Source organism: Gavialis gangeticus, unplaced genomic scaffold, assembly GCF_001723915.1.
Source record: "Gavialis gangeticus isolate Ggan-Ray unplaced genomic scaffold, GavGan_comp1, whole genome shotgun sequence".
NCBI classification, from domain to species: Eukaryota; Metazoa; Chordata; order Crocodylia; family Gavialidae; genus Gavialis; species Gavialis gangeticus.
Genome location: NW_017728995.1, coordinates 57,824,401 through 57,825,769, shown reverse-complemented (window position 1 = coordinate 57,825,769; position 1,369 = coordinate 57,824,401). Strand labels below are relative to the sequence as shown.

The 1,369-nt window shown below is 36.8% G+C and overlaps 1 protein-coding gene across 4 annotated transcripts in view; it reads right to left on the bottom strand.

Annotated features, from left to right (window-relative positions):
• The window catches only part of PIK3CB (phosphatidylinositol-4,5-bisphosphate 3-kinase catalytic subunit beta), a 230,936-nt gene that overhangs the window by 7,632 nt on the left and 221,935 nt on the right, over positions 1–1,369 (bottom strand). For all 4 annotated transcript variants that reach the window (XR_002095095.1, XM_019503673.1, XM_019503675.1 and 1 more), the window contains 2 exons: positions 901–1,068; positions 569–692 (listed from right to left, as the gene is read on the bottom strand). Coding sequence is in view for 3 of the 4 variants with exons in the window: in XM_019503673.1 (XP_019359218.1) it covers positions 569–692; positions 901–1,068 (292 nt within the window). In the remaining variant the exon portion in view is untranslated. The remainder of the gene's footprint in view (positions 1–568; positions 693–900; positions 1,069–1,369) is intronic.

Sequence of the window (1,369 nt, the reverse complement as noted above, 5' to 3'; positions counted from 1 at the left end):
CCCCCCCGCCCCAACTCCTTCCTTCCCTCCTCCCCTTCCACCACACCAGACTTACCAGCTGGATGCAGCTCTCCAAGCTATGCTCCTTGCAACCTGTGCTGTGCTGCGGCTGAGTGCATGCATGGGTCATTTATCAGCCTGATATGGCTGATTTCTGATATAGTAAATTTTGTTTATATTGGTGCTGATCCGATATTGGACTGATTTTTGCACCTCTAGTTAAAATCCCTTGTGCCTATATTCTTTCAAGGTTGGTTGTTTGCAAGGTTTTATGACTAGGGCTACAGTTTAGTCAACACTATCCAAGAAGTCTTATGGCCATCAGAAGAGTGAGTTATACAGGGAAATTTTACCTGACAATTATATTAATTTACATTTGCTTTTCAATCCACTAGTGTTCCTTGATTTAAATCTTTAAAATTTACTCGTTTCATCCAGGTCTACAAGAAGTCTATTTCTAAATTAGCAGCTGCTTAAAATTAAGACAAAGTTAATTGAAAAAAAATGTAAAATAAGCCTTGTTCAATAACTCAGTAATAATTTAGGATATCTTTAACAGGGTTTTTACCTGACCATTCTTTCTGACCATGATATTATCACTATGCCTGTCACCAATTCCAAGCACATAAGTAGCTACACAGTAGCCAGCACAAGACAGGGTGAACTCTTCAATAGCTCGATCCAAGTCATCTCTAAAAATACAAAACACAAGAAACAGTTACCAAAAAACTCATCTTGTGTGTTAACATTAAGAAAACACATGAATTTGCTGAAACTGGGTCACATATGGACATTTTAAAACAGGGTTTGTGCTTTTTCTCCTTATGCCTCAAAGACAATTTTACCTCATGAGGAAGTTTATATCTTCAGTTGTAAGCAAGAAAATGCAATAAAATTTACCCTAAATTGTATTCCTTTAGCCAGTTTAAGAGAGCATCTTTGTTGAAGGCAGCAGCAGCAGCAACATTGCTACTATTTAGCTGAATATCTGCAATAGTTTCTGAATTTGAAACAGCCTCAATAAGGCCAGAGTGGTCTCCTGTGGCTAAACAGCCATACGGCAACATCCTGAAACAAACAAAAGAAAAAAGGTAAAAAAAATAAATAAAGAGATTAGGAACAATATATTAAATGTGTAAATATTTCCTGAATGGGTATCTATGCTAATTTTATGAGGAACTCTTCAAAGCTAATACATGGACATACTTTCAGAAATAAAAGATCAGCACTTCATAAGAAGTACAAATAAATAATGGGAAACATGAAACAAATCAGGTTTTTATTTAAGTGTAATTCTGTAATAGGGATGATAGAGGGGCAGTCAGGAAGGCCAAGGCAGAGATGGAACTGGGACTAGCTTCCTGGATCA